Source organism: Tachysurus vachellii, chromosome 15, assembly GCF_030014155.1.
Source record: "Tachysurus vachellii isolate PV-2020 chromosome 15, HZAU_Pvac_v1, whole genome shotgun sequence".
NCBI classification, from domain to species: Eukaryota; Metazoa; Chordata; class Actinopteri; order Siluriformes; family Bagridae; genus Tachysurus; species Tachysurus vachellii.
In genome coordinates this window covers 10381103-10395569 of record NC_083474.1, presented here as the reverse complement: position 1 = coordinate 10395569, position 14467 = coordinate 10381103, and the positions used below count along the sequence as shown (strand labels likewise).

At 37.7% G+C, this 14467-nt stretch overlaps 1 protein-coding gene across 1 annotated transcript; it reads left to right on the top strand.

The window, feature by feature from the left end:
* Window positions 1–2358: 2358 nt before the first annotated feature.
* On the top strand, window positions 2359–13856 carry ccdc92ba (coiled-coil domain containing 92Ba). Its single transcript, XM_060888936.1, has 4 exons — window positions 2359–2624; window positions 3112–3256; window positions 4298–4345; window positions 9071–13856. Exons 1-4 carry the CDS (start codon window positions 2598–2600, stop codon window positions 9757–9759), a joined length of 909 nt encoding a protein of 302 aa, XP_060744919.1. The 5' UTR covers window positions 2359–2597; the 3' UTR covers window positions 9760–13856.
* Window positions 13857–14467: the final 611 nt, after the last annotated feature.

Here is a 14467-nt window from a genome sequence, read left to right as displayed (position 1 = left end):
GATATGTACTATGGTTATATTGTGAAGGAATTTTAAGTTGTGCATCATCATAGTTTCCAAAGTTGATATTTAAGTGGTTTAATTGTGGTGTACATTATCAGAAAACTGTAATCATATCACCTTTCAGCACTACTGCATGTGCTCCAGTTGTGAAGAGGACAAGATGTATACGGTGCTGTCGCCTTGTCCCAGCCCCATAAAACTCTTACTATGATTGTGTTCAAATTGTACATAATACATAATTATATTTTTGTTCGGTATAAAAGTGATGTTTTGTAATTAATACAATTGCAATTTATAAATTTGTACTTATTTGAAAATAAAGCAGTAACACTTGGTGTATCAGCTGGTCATTTTGGATTGTGAAAAGAGGTCAATTTTGCCACACATTTACAGGTCAATGTGAAGAAATTCCACAACATAAGAATGCTATATAAATCCTGAAACTAGAGGGTTCTAAATACAAAAAAAATACTTCTATAAACAGAAATGCACAGCAAAACCTAATCAAATCAGTTTTATAACAATAACTTTTCTGCCTTGAACACTGCATTTTCTCATCATGTTGTCTAAAGACATTCACAAAAACATTTATAACTTAACAATAATAGTAGAAGTAGAGTAGAAAAAGTTCTAAAAGCTTACTTGCTTTAGTCTCATCAAGACCCAGGCAGAAATGATTATGTTTTGTCTAAACCTGTAAATGATTGGTGCACAAGTGTCATGATTTTTTTTTGGGTTATAATTATATAGTTGCTTTAACTTTCCCAGGATAATTCCAAAAAAGAGAAATCTCCAGTCTTTTGATACAACTGCTGAAACGAAAATAAAAAAACTATTACTAGTTACTATTATTTGTAGATCTTTACCAGAGGTGCGTTATTACTAAATATGTCATTTCTACATTGAGCTGCCTGAATTATATATCGGCAATCTGATATATATCCCTGAGACAACACAAGAAAGAAGTCTTCAGAGAAACCAGACTCAGTACAGAGCGATTATGAAACATTATTTTTCTGTAAAAACTGTAAAAACTATAAAGTCAGACAGCTGAAACTGTGTTCAATGTAAGCATTATGGTTGTTATGATAAAAACATTTTCTCTATCAAAGTAACGTTATCTACTGAGAAATGGTGAGTTTTGGACATTGACTGTTTTTAGTAAAGTGTAAATATTTAGTTTATGACAAAATTGTGAGGATTAGAAATTTTGAGGAAAATACTGTTTTTTTCTGGTCACACAGTGGTATTGGGGTAACTAAATTCACTAGGAAATACATTCAACTGTTAAATTATATAAAATAAATACGGGAGAGAGTGAGAGAGGGAGAGGGGGGGGAGAGTGAGTGTGAGGGAGAGAGGGGGGTGGGGGAGAGAGGGGGAGTGAGTGAGTGAGAGAGACGGGGGAGGAGGGGTAGGGAGAGAGAGAAAGATAGAGAGAGGGGGGAGTGAGAGAGAGAGAGCGAGAGAGAGAGAGAGAGATGGAGCACTTTACCCGCACCCAAGAGGAGGTACAGAAATAATATACGCCTGAAACTAAAAAAAAAGGTGTAGAATAATAAAACACAATATTGTATTAGGCCCAGTGTGTAGGTGCTGAGATTTAGCCAGTTTGATGTTGGTACAGAGAACGAGCAGCCGATAATACTATGTATAACACAATGGGGCAAGACAGGCTTCACCATCATGCTGCCTGGAGATTGTAAAATCACTGCTCCAGAAATGAACCATCTGATTTATGACGCACTGATGCACGTGAGAGTCACTCAGGAGGGAGAATACTTTTTTTTTTTTTTTTTACTGTTTTAATGCATATACGCATCATTTGACATTGCTTCTTTAGTTTACCCAGACATTGTTGTTTGTTACATTTGTGAAATGCACTGTACATTAGACATTCAAGACATTTTTGAGTGATGGGGACTGAACATGATGCCTAGAATTCGCCCCTGGGAAGAAATCAAAAACAGATTTATTGCTCATCTCTCTCTCTCTCTCTCTCTCTCTCTCTCTCTCTCTCTCTCTCTATATCTATATATATATATATATATATATATATATATATATATATATATATATATATATATATATAATTAAATTGCCCCACTGTATTTGGTGTCCCATCTTTGCCACCACCTGTCTTAAATCCGACTCACCGCTGTGCTGGATTCATGCAGATGTACTTGGGTTTGTTGTGGCCGCTGCGCGCTCTCCTCGTCCAATCAGATCGCGCGGTGATCCGGCGGCGCCGCTCTCTGCTGGCGTGTTGCAGAAGAGGATCTAGGGCCACGCGCAGGAAATATCGATCTGCTGTATATTTGTCGTTGTTTGTTTTTTTGTAACAAACCCATAAGTTAGTGTGACGCGCGTCGTATCTTTTGATGTTTGTTCGCGTTGCCTCATGTAACCTTGGTGACCGTCAGTGAGGTAACGATGTGTTAATGCTTCACTGGATCATCGGATCTCCTGCTCGGAGGATGTCGTCCATTCTTCCTGCATTATATGAACGGAGTGGACTTTATGATAGCCCGGATCTCCATTTTGCGGATCAGTTAATCTGTATTTAAAGCTTTATTTTCTTCGTTTGGGTGTCAATGGATCCTGCGCTAATGGAGAGCCCGGTAAGTGTCACACAGCCAATAGAAACTCCTAATTATCATGCATCGTTATTGCTTATTAAACGTGTTTCGTACAAATGGTGTAAATGCATCGTACATAAATATTATGTAAACATCTATCCTAGGGTTTGTCGTGTTGGTAACTATACACAGTATTATGCATGAATCTGTTAAAGATGGGAAGTGGGGGTTGGGCTTAACTGTGCTGGTACATTTCCTGTGAGCATGCGTTAAAATAGATTAATTGTGGGCTTTTTTTACTTAATCCTTTTCACTGTTGTGGTTTATCTGGGGAAAACACCCTGATTAAGGATGAGTCCATCTAAGGGCACCAAACAAACACGCGCGTTTACACCTGAGACCAGAAAACCCAGAGTTACAGCCATACAAACTTTAGAAGAACTGAAACTGAACTCAGGATTGACCAAAGAATCCCGCCTCTGCATTTTCATGTAGATAAACTTTTATTTTCGCATTTTTCCTTGTAAAGCGGCCACAGGTTTTGATGGACAGGAGTGCACTGGCAAGGCAGGTGGAGAGTGTGGAGAGAAGCATCATATTCCTGCGGCAAGAGCAGCTGACACTGCTGCATGGCTTACACCTGGAGATCCTGTCCCTGCAGAAACGTTGCACAGGTGAGATTGCAAATGCTCCAAACATATGCACACGTTTACTGAACGTATATCATCTATGCAAAAAATCCTGAACAGGTGCCCATAATAGGGCTAGTAATTGGGACATCTACAGGAAGGGAAGTGCTGAAACACATGCTTTTGTCAGCAAGACAGCTGACTTTACAGAGGTAGTGTCAGAAGTGCTGAAACAGTACCCCAGCAAAGCGATCCATAAATACAGCCAATTTCGCCAAGGAGATTTTTTTTGCTAAACTGTCGTATTATGAATCAGGCTGCGCAGGGCTAAAATGTAGTGACATGACTGGCAGACATGGTGTTTTTGTACAGTACAGTACTACAGAAATACACAAATCATATTTTTCCAGTTCTATATCTATACTGTATGAATATTATCTCTGAGAATTGAGAATTACCCAAATCTAAATTAGCTTCTCTGCTGAGCCAAGCCAAGGTGACACTTTGTAAGATTTTGTATTTTTACGTGAACGTGAAAGAATATAGCTGTGAAGGAACAAAATATATTAGTGCATTGTTTCAGTAATATGGCTCACATGATCTGATGCGTTTTGAGAATAATCCAGCGTTTATAATGATAATCAAGGTTCCTCTTCAAGCTTATTAAATGTAAGATGGTATTGTAAAATCCTTATCATACCTCCTACAGTACAAAACACATACAAAAGAAAGCTTATTTCAGTCATATAGGATATGTGAAAGTAGTATAACAGAGATACTAATGTAAGCACACTGTATGCTGCCACACCCAAAGAATGCACATTAGCGTGAGTGCATGCGAATGCTGGACTATACCACTCATCTCTCTGTTGAGGAAGGGATTCAGCTCTGCCCATACCCCCTTCCCCCATCTCTCTATCGAATGGTGTAGACTGAACCGAGAGCACTGCAGGTCAATAGCTTCCTGGCAGCATGGGCTATGTGTAATACAGTACGTGGTCCACCAGAGCCTGTCTGTGGACATGCTGAAACAGCTTGAGGAAGAAAAAGCTTGTCTCTAATAATTGTCTGTCGCATATGTTACAGAACTGACCCATGAGCTGAATTTGAAGCCACCTGGCAAAAGTGAAGAAGGTGAGTGCTCAAACATTCACACTGATACAGAGAAACAGGAAACAGCACAGGGTTGCTTTGACCTTGATAGCCTTCAGCCCTTCATGCCTGCTATCCTGTATAGCAATATGAGTCCTGGTTTAAATAAAACTAGGCAACTTGTTATGTCTAATTATGTTTTATAAACCCCTAATTAGGAATGACTAAAACGGCACAGCAGTCCTCTCCAGGAATACAGTTGTGTTTTGGGGATACAAAATCGAAAGTCTGCTAAATTGTGAAAAGTGTGAATTTGTGAATTTTTGTACAGCATCAGAAACAAAACATTGTCTATTTAAGCTATATTCAACAATAAATCATCCCTGAACTAAGTGGTTGCATTAAATCAATCTTTTAAAATACTGTGTCTGTGCTACATAACCCAAACATAACCTACATAATCAGTTAGCCTGTAAAAAAGCAAAGTGAAAAGAGCAGATTAGCATCTGCCTTATTGTCAGGAGATTGTATGTTCAAAGCCTGATGTTGCCACCTGAGCTCCTTTGTTAGACACAGTGACACAAGCCAATCATGCGTGTCAGTGAGGTCATGTATGCAGAAGAGGGCAGATAGCACTTTCACCAGAGTGTGTTTTGTTACACAGGGATCCACCATGCGCAGCAGTTGGAAATGGAGTGGTTGGCTAGCTTCATGTGTCACTTGGAGGAAATCCATGTTAGCCTTCACAGTTAGTAGCTGTCGTGTAATGGGGTTTAGCTGACAGGTGGGAGGAAATTAGAAGAAATAGAGAGAATACATAACTTTTGATTAAATACTTGTAACCAATCATAATATTAATTCAATTCAATTCAATCCAAGTTTATTTGTATAGCGCTTTTTACAATTGACATTATATTGATAGAGTTACAACATGGTAATAATAATCTTTGCAGTATTTTGAGAAAGTACTTATAAGCCACATATTATTGGTCCAGTGCCACATAGCGAAAGAATGAACTATTTTCAGGAACCTGATTTTTTTTTTACCGATTTAAAAAAACATATTTTTAGTGTCGACCATATAACTATAATCCATTCGCAAACAAGCCCAAGATCAATGCAGAGAACAGCAATGTAGCCCATGTTTGTCACTCCTTAGTTATCTAAGCAGAGTTCAAAACACACTACTGTATATGGCCAAACATTTGTGCCAAACACATATCACACCCATATATACGTTTTTCCCAAACTGTTGCCACACAGTTGGAAGCACACTGTCATTTTAAATGTCTTTATATACTGTAGAATTACAATTTTGCTTCACTGGAAGTAAGAAGACTGTTGAAACATGTTCCAGCATGATAATGTCCCTACACACAAAGCACCCCAGACCTCCTCACCCAACATCAGTACCTGACTTCCTCTCAGCCACTCTCTTTAAAATCGAATGGAAATCTTTCCCAGAGGATTGGAGGTTATTATAAGAGCAAAAGGGGATTACATTTGGAATGGTATGTTCATGGGATATGGTGGTCAGATGTCCACTTTCATTTAGCCATATAGTGTAACTGTTATGGTTCAGCCTGGACTTTTGGCCATGTTCTCCTTTTTATGTTTCGTGTCACGTGTCTGTTTATTCCTCCCTGTCTCTGCACACCTGTCAGTGTACCCTCGTCCTTTGTCCTGTCTAGTTTTCATCTTTGTTCCTGTTCTTTGTATTTTTAAGTTACTGAACCTTGTTTATTTGAAGCTATCCTGTGTATGGGTCTGTCTTCCTCCTCCAGGTTGTGACAGTAACTTGTAGCCATAGTTTGTCCTGACGTCTATGGTTTATAGCTAAAGTGTTAAAATTGACATTTTCTCCAGATAACTTGAAATCTTTTAGAAGCCTTTAAAAGTTTCAGTACAAAGCTAATGTAGCTTACTTTAACATTAAAAATGTCTTGTCTAATCAACTATATCTGAGGTTACGGGAAACATTTATAACTAATACAGAAGCCATTTGAAAATTAAATCTCATATATTAGTATTTCTGTTTGTAAACTGATAGTATTGATCAACCGGTTTGTTCTTTGTCTAATAGTTGACTTGTTAATGATTAAATGACACAGGCTGAAGAATTGCCCTTATTTTTCACTTCTTTTCACACTGCACATTTCCACAAATATATTTATCTATCTCAACAAATAAGGGGTTAATAGAAGGCTATACTATGAGCTAATGCCAGATTTTCACAATATTTCTTTCTCAACATCAGGCCACCTCTCTCCTGATCTGTCCCACACAGACCTTCTCCTCCTCTCTCTCTTCCCCTCACTGTTCTCCTCTACAGAACCGTCCCACTGGGAATATCCAATTACAACATGTTTTTTTTCTCTCGCTAAGATTGTGTTAGTCAGGAAGACAAAGAGGACGGGGCAGTAGGGGTATAGTGAAAATTACTGAAAATTGGGCATAGACATTAAAGAAGTAGAGCTTACAAATGGATATTTGGTAATTAAAATAATTAAATCTTAATTAAAATAATACGTCAGAATCCTATAACATGTCCCTCAACAATTTTGCTGTTTGTAATAAAATCATTTGAAGGGAGAAGTGAGAGAGCCTAAACAAAAGGGTGGGTATTAATGAGGATCAGATAACACTGCATTTTCTATATTCACTGCATGAGCTCATCTGAATCTGACCTGCTGGGTGGCTGATGGACTGGATGTGCTTGGGAAAGGAAAGGCATTAGCTTTATGGAATACCTGCAGAGTCCTCAGAGCTACTGCAGCTACAAAGAGGCAACAGAAAATAAATTCACATGCATTTTGTACATTTCCTATGGTGGCGTGATGAATTATTTTCTCGTAGCTCATCTACTGCTAAGTTAAAAAAAAAAACAGCATTCAACTGAGAACATGAAACAACTATTTCAATTTCTATCCACCTCATTTTAGTGTTCTAACTTCTATATATTTCATTTTAGCTCTAATTTCTGTCTATCGCATTTGAAATTTCTAATTCCTAACCATCACATTTCAGGGTTTTAATTTCTGTTTATCTCATATTAGAGCTCTGATTTCTACTGGTTGATTTTTAGAGTTCTAATTTCCATTTATCTAATTTTAGAGTTCTATATTCTGTCTCTCATTTCAGAGGTTTAGTTTCTATTTATCTCATTTTAGAGTTCTAATGTTTATCTCTTTTTGCAATTCTGCTTTGAGGCGACCTTTTAGGTCTCAGTGAAATATTTTAGTAAAAATTTGCATAATCTTTCTGTCACTCCAAATATAGGAGATCAGCCCAGACATGTTTGATATTTGCCTATATAGTTTTGCACTTGAACAAGGCTAACGTAGTAAATGTAGTAAAAGGGAAACAGAGCTATGCCATCTGGTATAATCTCAAATAAATGATGTGTGGTTTCTGACACTACATGATGCCTAATAGCTTCAGTACAAAGCTAATATAGCTAAACTTATCATAACAAATGTCATGATAACTAGTGAGCAGTGTAGAGAAATTGGATTGCACTGATTCCTTGTGTCCAGTCCGATACATCTGTTTTGATAGAAAACATTTTGAGTGCCTTAACCAATGAAATTGGACTTTAAATTTGTTTAACTAAATATTTTGCACCTGATTTTGCAAAGGGGTTGAATTTGTAAGGAGTATGTTTTTCTGCTAAGAGTTAATGATATTCTCCTGATGATTTTGTAACTTTGAAAATGATCATTCAAATTAATTTATATAGCGCTTTTAACAATGGACATTGTCTCAAAGCAGCTGTACAGAACATAAGAAATATTGCATACTAAGTACAAAAAGGTTAACATTATACAAGGATTATGTTGTATTTATATTAAAATGTGTTTGTATTTATTCCCAATGAACAAGCCTGAGGTGACTGAGGCAAGTGTAGAAAGTAAAGCGCCCTTAGATGGAAGAGGAAGAAACCTGAGAGTTACCAGTCCCAAAAGGGAACCTCATCCTCATTTGGGTGACACTGAAGGGTGTGATTATAAATTATTATAAACATCAGAGTGTGTTATTATGAATAATGTCCTTTCTACATTCATGTACACCCCGACAATTATAAAAGACAAGGTGGGAAAGGAAGGAAAAACTCTTCTTGTTAGTCCACTTTGGACAAGGTGCAGGGGTCCCAGTGTTTTCAGTGTAATTATTTTCGACTGTAGATTTATGCCTGAGATTTATGTCTGATTTAATATTATTGTTTGACATATCATTGTATTATTTGTATAAAACATCCCAGGGTCTAGGTATTTGATTGGCTTAAATAATCATTCTGGAATCATACCTCATGTTCCACACCTATAAATATTTTTTTGCTTTTAATGAAAAATACACAAAGATGTAATTTGACCAGACACTGTATAACTCTATTATAACAAAGAAGCTGAGCCTTTTGTAACCCTAAACAGATGGCACACCCTGCTAGCGGTCTGCTCACTGCTCAATAATTCTCAAATCCTCGTCTCTAGTCATTTTGTCCTTTGCCGTCTAGTTTCTCATTTTAATTCCCATCAATTATTTAACTTAGTTGTTATTATTCTTACAGAGCAGTTAAAAGATTGTTCATATCCAGAATACTTGTTTCATTTGACATATAAGTGATATCTGTTACTGCTCACATAAGCTGTGGGGTCAAATATATGATAATGGTATGAAGTACCATATAATATTTAATATAGTAATGAGCAATGCTTAATTAGTTTTCTTTTTCTGTGTGTTTATATGTATGTGTGCGCACATTGCAAGACGTACATGAGGAAGAGGAGCTGCTTGAGGCGCGCTGTCAGGCCGTGGAGAGCAGGCTACAGGACGAGGTGCACTCTCAGGAGGAACTACGTGATGAGCTGAGCCACAAGGGGGTGCTGGTGGGAGCTCTGAGAGCAAGCCTGAAGGAGAAAGAGCGTCGCTTTCTGGAGGAGCTCAAGCAGCGTAGCCACAGGAGCACTGCGCTGAACTCTGAGCTACAGAAGCAGACCAAGACTGCTGCCTACCTGTCATTTCAGCTGCACGCCGCCAGGCAAAAGCTGCAACAACAACAACAGCAACAGTATCTCAGGGGACAGGAAGAGGCTGGGACAGAGAACATGTTCTCTTTCAGCCCATCTCAGCATGACAACTTCACTGCACCTACGGTCAAACCGAAAAGGCGCAGCGGCGTCAGGGCGTACTCACACCTCCGTGCGGAGCGGGCCAGGGAGTGTGTTCCTCGCGAGAGGGTGACAGGTCCTGAGGAGCCCATGGCCATGCCTGACCCTGCACTCTTCCTCCACCCACGCAGACCAGCAACAGCTCGACCATATCAGCATCACACACAAATACTGCAGGGGGCAGAAGGAGGAGAGGAGCCAGATGAAAGTCAGGGAGACTCGGCCAGCAGGCTGGTTGCCACGGTTCCTGTTAAAACAGCAGCTATTGCTGAGAGTAAAGCAAAGTGATAGTGCTGAAAAAAAAACACCTGCTTCCTTGCTGTTTACCTCTTACCACTGACTGCACTGGCATGGCAGACAAGTTTATTTTCTGTACTTGCTTTATACTTAGATTTTTGTTCTTAGCCGTAAACTCAAAGAAAGACAGTGATTTCCAGAGGACAGGCCACGGCACACAGCACCTTTGTGTGGTTTTGCCTTGCCTTAGGGAGGACAGCCATAGGGCAGCTCATAGTTGCCCACATGGTGGGGTGTCTCTGTGTCTTGGCTATTTGTTACCTACATGCCCTTGCTCATGAGTGCAGTAAATTGTCAGGTTTTACTGTATTCAGGCAGGTTTCATTGCTATACTGTATGATCTTGATAATTCTACATATTTTCACAGTTTTTTAAGCAAGTGAGCACCTCAGTAAGTGCACATATGAAAACGCCACCTTTTTCACACGCAATGTTTTATCAGTACAGCTGTGTACAATAGTAGAGATTTGGGAACTGTTCACTGTAGATCAAGGCTCAGGGGTTATTTAGTGTAGAGAGATTGAGAATCTGTGTCTGTAGGTAGATATGCTTTAGGAGAATCAAGTAAGAATCATATTTTAATCGTGTTAGGTATCACTGGTTTGCTTCAGATCTGTTTAAAAACCCTTTTAGAGTTTTGCACATGTGGTTGCACATGGTCTCTGATTGATGAGTCAGTTTTTTGCATCCATTATTAACAAACAAACTCAGACGCTTCTTAGATGGCCCCCAAACAAAAATGGCTCTGGTGTGCTTATGTTTTGTGTTATGGTCTGAAATCTAATAGCTCGCCATACATACATTCATTGTCCACTTTATTAGGAACACCTGTATCCTTGCTTAGTTAACAGTCTCTAGACTAACAGAAAATGAGCCCAGCTTCTGAAATACTCAGACCAGCTCACCTGGTACCAACTACCATACCATGATCAAAGTCTCAAAGATAACACTTTTCATTTATTCTGTTGTTTGATGGACATTAACTGAAGCTCTTGACCTGTATCTGCATGAATTTTTTTCTTGCAACGCTGCCCCGTGATCGTCGGATTAGATAACTGCATGAACGTGCAAGTGTACAGGTGTTCCTAATAAAGTGGACTGTGAGTGTATGTACAGATGGATGACAAATTAAATGCCATGTTGGAAAAAAAAACATCAGGTGACTTCATAATGTGTCAGGCCACCTTGAATCAGTTTTAGTGAGTCTTGTCATATTCTACAGTCTCTAGAATGGTAAAGGATGGATGAAGAGCATTTTTCTAAAAGATATTCACTCAGATGGTTTTGCTGATGACGGAGGTGGAGAAAACAGTCAAACATGTCGGCCCATAATCTCCAGAATATTGAATTGGCTCGAGATGTCAGTGTCAGGACCAACATGCAGGATTTGCATTATTTTGATGCTCATCAAACCATTCTATTCTATTGATTTACAGCAAAGGGTATAACTAGACCCATGTTTATGCCAGGAAAATGATGCCCATATCATAAAAAGGCACCAGTGTGTTGTCAATTTGTTGCCACCAATCATTTTAATGTGGCATTTGTCTATAGCTGTATAATGTTATATAAGATAAATATTTGCATAACAAGTAATAAAATAAAAGGTCTGTGCTGCAGTATCTAATCAAATAAATTTCAAGACGCATATGTTATATATTATATAAATGCGCAATAAAATGAGATCAAGCTGGGAGTCAGTTAACAGTGAAACTGACAATTGTGCCATTTTGTGGTATATAATGGTTTGAGGTCTTAATAATACTGAAATGAACTAAAAAGCCTCTTTTAATTTCAGCGTAACACAAAAATCAGCAAGAGTCATTTGCTGCTTTTCAGATTCACTTTAACATATCTGGGTTTGATTCATATTAACAAGGTTTATGTAAAAAAAATAATAATAAAAATAAAACCCTTATTTACACTTTTTGCAGAATACTAGAAGTCATTTAGGAAGAAAATCATTTGTAGATCTAAATGTTATGACTAGAATTTGAGTCTATTTCCAGCAGTGCTTATTTCTATACCGCTGGATGGCTCTATTGTTGGTTAGTGTGTGTCTTTGGCTACAGCGTGGTGTGAGATCAAATGGGAATCAACATACTTTCTGTGCAAGCCAAGCAATATTTAAGTTTAGCTGATGAGACAATTTTGAAGCTTAGATTTGACAATGTTGGAAAGTTATAATCCTAGACCTATGGAGGTTCACACTGCAAACAGGCCATCTCATAATGTATCTGTGGTAATCCGTTGTCATGATTAGTTTAGATTAAATTTGCTAAACATTAATCCAGAGCTTGTTGTTTTAGGGCAGGGGTGTCATATATACCTAATCTGCCACAACAAATGAATCAGTGCTTTCTTCTTAGAAAATGGAAACTGAATAAAAAAAGAGCTCGTCTGTGTTATCTAAATAAGAGGCAGAAATAGAGCAAACTCAGGGCCATAAACCTAGCTACTGATAAAATGTGCTAATGATGTAATTGTTCATTATCAAGATAGACAAATGTATTCAATGCAGTCATTCCAAAAGAAAAAAATTTCACAGGTTTCACAGCAATGAGGACGAATTCTTATGCAATCACAATTTTCCTATTTTCAAAAAAAGATTTTACAAAACTAGATTAAATCCCTCTTCCTACTTATAATACAACAATGTTCGCTTCAGTTTCAATTTCCTAAGTGTGTTGTCCGTCTGTATTTCAAATTATGTGTGAGATTTTTTTTATATTTTATGAAAATATGAATTGCCTTTGTAAAGCATTATTTTATGTCTAAAAAGAAAAATTTTAGATTTGCTGATATTCCGCTTCCAAAATATTAAATGTTACGGAGATTTTTTTATTTCCATAACACAGGACTAGATCACATTTTAGATATTTGTTTGATTGAGTCTGTGTTTGTACTGCAGAAGGATTACAGCAAGTTCTCCAACAGTGTACATGAGAATTCATGCAAATTTGAAGTCAAATTGTGTTCACATTTCAAAATGTTGCTTTAATTAGTTTCATTCTGCTCTTTTATAGTATTTGCAAGCATTCTTGTTATTTTTCATGTTTTGTTTCTTGGCAGGAGTTAAGATTTTTGGACTTTCACATGTCAGTTGCTGGATATCTGTTGAAATGACACAACTCATACTACTGCAACTTTGACTTTTATACCTGTGTGTTTGGGGTTTGTGGCTACGCTTGATCATTAGTAGGTCACATGACCGTAATGTGTTTATAGGCCATATATGTGCTAGGAACATAACCCCTGGAGGTGTTGCTACTCTGACAAGTCCTTTTAAATGTTATATATACATTTATTGTTTTGCATTTTAAACCTGGCCAATGTTTTGTTGTTGGTTTGGTTTAACTGGGAGAAGAGCTCTTAAAATAGTGTCTCCAAAATAATGTAAGGGATTCTTTGCCATCATGTCAATTCGCACAGTGTTTATTTAACCTGGGGTTATTTTAAGTAGTCTTTTTATAGCATAGTCTTTCCAGGTGTGGGAAAATTAATGAGAAGTTGGCTTCGAACACGACTAAAACCCAAAAGATACACCAGACATTATTACATGTAAAATCAGCCTGAATTGGGCTTAATGCTTTTGCACAGTGCTGTATGTAAACATAATGCTGAACGGATTGTAGCTGTAAGTTTGACTTCATTGACATTTTGTATAAAGCATACCACCAATACATTTTGCTTTATACATTTATTGCTTTATCACTGTTATTACTGTGATTAGACTTCCAGGGATGGTAGTGAAATGCCATTCAGTACATAGAGTATATAATCAGCTGTTTAACCTCCACCAATTTACGCATTTAAACAGTTTTTCTAAATGCTTTACTTTGTATTTAATCGCTATTAATAGTTTAGGGGTTTCGTTACCTCTAAGAGGTTCAAGTTTTAGACTGAGAAACTGTCTTCCCTACTCAGAGTAACAAAACTCTTTGACTGTTACATGATATGTAGAGGTTTTGTTATTATGCATCGGCAGCTTCCTGCTGGATTTACAACCACATTTTGTTTGCTTCAAACCAGTTAACCTGTTAACTGTTTAGTCTCTATATGACATGAGACGTTGTGCACCAAACTCTTGCAATAATACACTGTATTCTCTGCAACAATATTAAAAAGGTTGTATCCTTGATTGTCTGTCAATGCTTCATTGTGAAATCTTTCCTGTTTTTATGCACATCATCATCTGGCTTTTACTCGAGATACATGAGAACCGATTGACGAAGTATTCTAGTCTTTTATAGGCTCCGAGCCGAGATTACCAAAGACCCAAATCCATTCTGAACTTCTTGTGTATTGTATAATAAAGGAATAACGCAAGAGGTTGGCAAAGTGCATTAGCAATAACTCAAGAGTTGTAAATATAAACCTACTTCGTACACGTACATGTAGAGTAAACATGAACCTAATCAATTGCTGTGTTTACAGTGGAGTCTATAATGGGGGAAAGTGTTGAGGTGCAATCAAAAGAGCAACCAATGAGGACACAGGAATCACTTTCAGTGATAATAGTAAAAAATATAATTATATTATATGAGAAAATAATTATATTTATAGAGCGCTTTCGGGATCCTCATAGGCACTTGACATGACTCAAATGTCATCTTCTGTCAACTTTACTCCACTTTAACCAGAACCTACATTTGTTCATTTGTGCCTTTGAGACATGAACTGTCCCGTTGCGCTCGCC